At 38.2% G+C, this 2,500-nt stretch overlaps 2 protein-coding genes across 2 annotated transcripts in view; both read right to left on the bottom strand.

Moving 5' to 3' along the window:
• The window catches only part of LOC138032756 (uncharacterized PE-PGRS family protein PE_PGRS20-like), a 100,994-nt gene that overhangs the window by 49,742 nt on the left and 48,752 nt on the right, over positions 1-2,500 (bottom strand). The gene's annotated exons all lie outside the window — the stretch shown is intronic.
• LOC138032764 (uncharacterized) overlaps positions 1-2,500 on the bottom strand; it is a 17,706-nt gene that overhangs the window by 10,546 nt on the left and 4,660 nt on the right. The window contains exon 3 of the mRNA XM_068880486.1: positions 1,127-1,249. Within this exon, the coding sequence (XP_068736587.1) occupies positions 1,127-1,249 (123 nt within the window). The remainder of the gene's footprint in view (positions 1-1,126; positions 1,250-2,500) is intronic.

Here is a 2,500-nt window from a genome sequence, read left to right as displayed (position 1 = left end):
GAAGAATTAAAGTGCTATGACTTTATTTTCTTTCTGCGTTTTCTATTTATACTTTTTCTTTTCATTTTGACTTTTTTGCATGTATGTTAATTTTCCTTTTGTTGTTGTTTAGTCCCTTTTATTAACTTGTACTGTGCTGGGATACCTCTATTTAGGCTTTTATTTGGACCTAGTGTTCTAGCTAAGGAACATGCTATGGAAAGTGGCAAAAAGTGGTACCGACAACTATTCAGACACTCTTACCAGTACAGGTTTTTCCATTTCCAGTGTATCCAGCTTCACATAAACACAAATATAAAGTTTACGTCATAGAAAGTGCGGCGTACGGGGTTTTATTCACGAGTTGTTTGTGTCAAAAACCCGAACGAGCGAGGAACGAGCGAGTGAGGGTTTTTGACACAAACAACGAGTGAATAAAACCCCGTACAAAGCACTTTCTATGTCGTGAACTGTTTATTACACATAACATGAGAATTTTGATTAAAATAGTTTTCTGACCGCGAATTAGAAACAAAAACTAACTAACAACAAAACCAAATGCAAATTTGATTTAATTCAAAAACAAGTACGATTTGCACGATTTGCACGAGATGCACGAGTGATTGGCATGGAAACGCATTTACGCTATCGTTGATTGGTTATACTTCCACATGTGAAATAGCTGTACGCCATTCTGATTGGCTGTATAGGCCTTTTTCACATGTGAAAATATAGCGTATAGATTTGTACAAATGAGCTTTATGGAATAAAATTCTCATGTTATGTGTAATAAAAGATCCTTCGGTATTCTGGCATTTTGCGTTAACGTGACAGGGTGACGGCGATGAACTGCATTCGTTAAAATCTTCAACAAAAATAAGATGTCATTTAGCTGAAGAGACGTTGATTTCTCTCTTTCCAGTTTTGACCAGAAATGTTAACTTTACATATCGACGCCAATGCTCCTTTATCCTGGTCTGAACGTTTTTGCAAGCATGCTAATTTTCTTTTTGTTGTTGGTTAGTCCCTTTTATTGACTTGTATTGTGCTGGGGTACCTTTATTTACGCTTTTAATTTAGATCTAGTGTTCTAGCCTTGGAAATTGACCAAAAATCATCCTGATAGCTATTCATCAGACACTCTTACCAGTACAGGTTTTTCCATTTCCAGTGTATCCAGCTTCACATAAACACAAATAAGATCCTTCGGTATTCTGGCATTTTGCGTTGACGTGACAGGGTGAAGACGATGAACTGCATTCGTTAAAATCTTCAACAAAAATACAAAATCATTTAGCAGAGGAGAAGTTGATCACTCGCTTTCCAGTTTTGACCAGGAATGTTAACTTTACATATCGCCGCCAATGCTCCTTTATCCTGGTCTGAACTTCCTCGCCCCTATCGTGGAGGTAGTGTGTCCCAGTGGTTAGGACGCTTGCCTTGATATCCACTGATTCCGGGTTCGAGAACCGTTCACCGGCACGAGGCGTTACAATTTATCCTGGACGTCCCTGGTTCTACTTCTCGGTTGCACTTGTAAATTACCAACTGGTTTGCCTCCGGCCAGTTGGGACGTTGATTGGGTTACATGGACCCTGAAACCTCCCTACGAGGAGAGGTCAATTAAGTATGTATCACCACAAAAGGGGTGCAAGCTAGAGTGATAAAGTATTAACTTGGTGTTAAACTAGACAAGACCCAAAAGCAATTAAACCATGTTCCTGTACCCCCTAAAATGCCTCAAACAAGGCGACATGCCTCTAGACGAATTCCTAACTAAAGCTGGCAGCCTTATTGATGATTGCGGCTTTTACCCAGCTTTTAGGGAAGAAACGCTCAAAGATACAATGGTGTTAGGCTCCCAATCAGACAACGTTTGGAAGGATACTATTTATAAAGCAACTTGCAATCTATGTGTACGGACGCTTCTGCACTTACTAAAGGAATTACCGTACTTTAATTTAAGAGGAGATCTAAAAGCAATCCACGTCCAATTTAACAATTCCCTTGCGAATGTCTGCAAAACTAGGAAAAGTTTAGATAAGTTAACAGGTTTATATGAGCTTGATTTGTTTACTTTGAATGTTCTGGTGACCAATTTTCGAATTGTCCTATACATAGTGGATATTTCTCTCCCCATAGTTTTATGCAAATTAAAAACAAATTATCCGGTGACGAATTGGAGACTACCTTTTCAGTCTTTCACAACAATGTTGTTAGCCTAAGTCGTAACCTTGAAAATCTGCAAACTCATCTTTTGTGCGAGCTTGAATTTCACTTTAATATTATTGGAGTCACTGAAACAAAAATCACTATTTCTCATTTGCATACATGTACTGCCCGAATACCGACACTTTTGGTGTCAGGAGGTGTAGGTATGTTTATTAATGAATCGCTTAATTATCGAATCTTAGAAAAGACTACTAATGAAGCTTTTCAAGCATTGTGGATCGAGATTTCCTTTGTCAATAAGAAAAATATTATTTGTGGCGTTCTTTACAGACAGCATAATTCACCTGAA

This window comes from Montipora capricornis, chromosome 14, assembly GCF_036669925.1.
Source record: "Montipora capricornis isolate CH-2021 chromosome 14, ASM3666992v2, whole genome shotgun sequence".
In the NCBI taxonomy this organism is placed as follows: domain Eukaryota; kingdom Metazoa; phylum Cnidaria; class Anthozoa; order Scleractinia; family Acroporidae; genus Montipora; species Montipora capricornis.
This window is presented reverse-complemented; position numbering and strand designations above follow the sequence as displayed.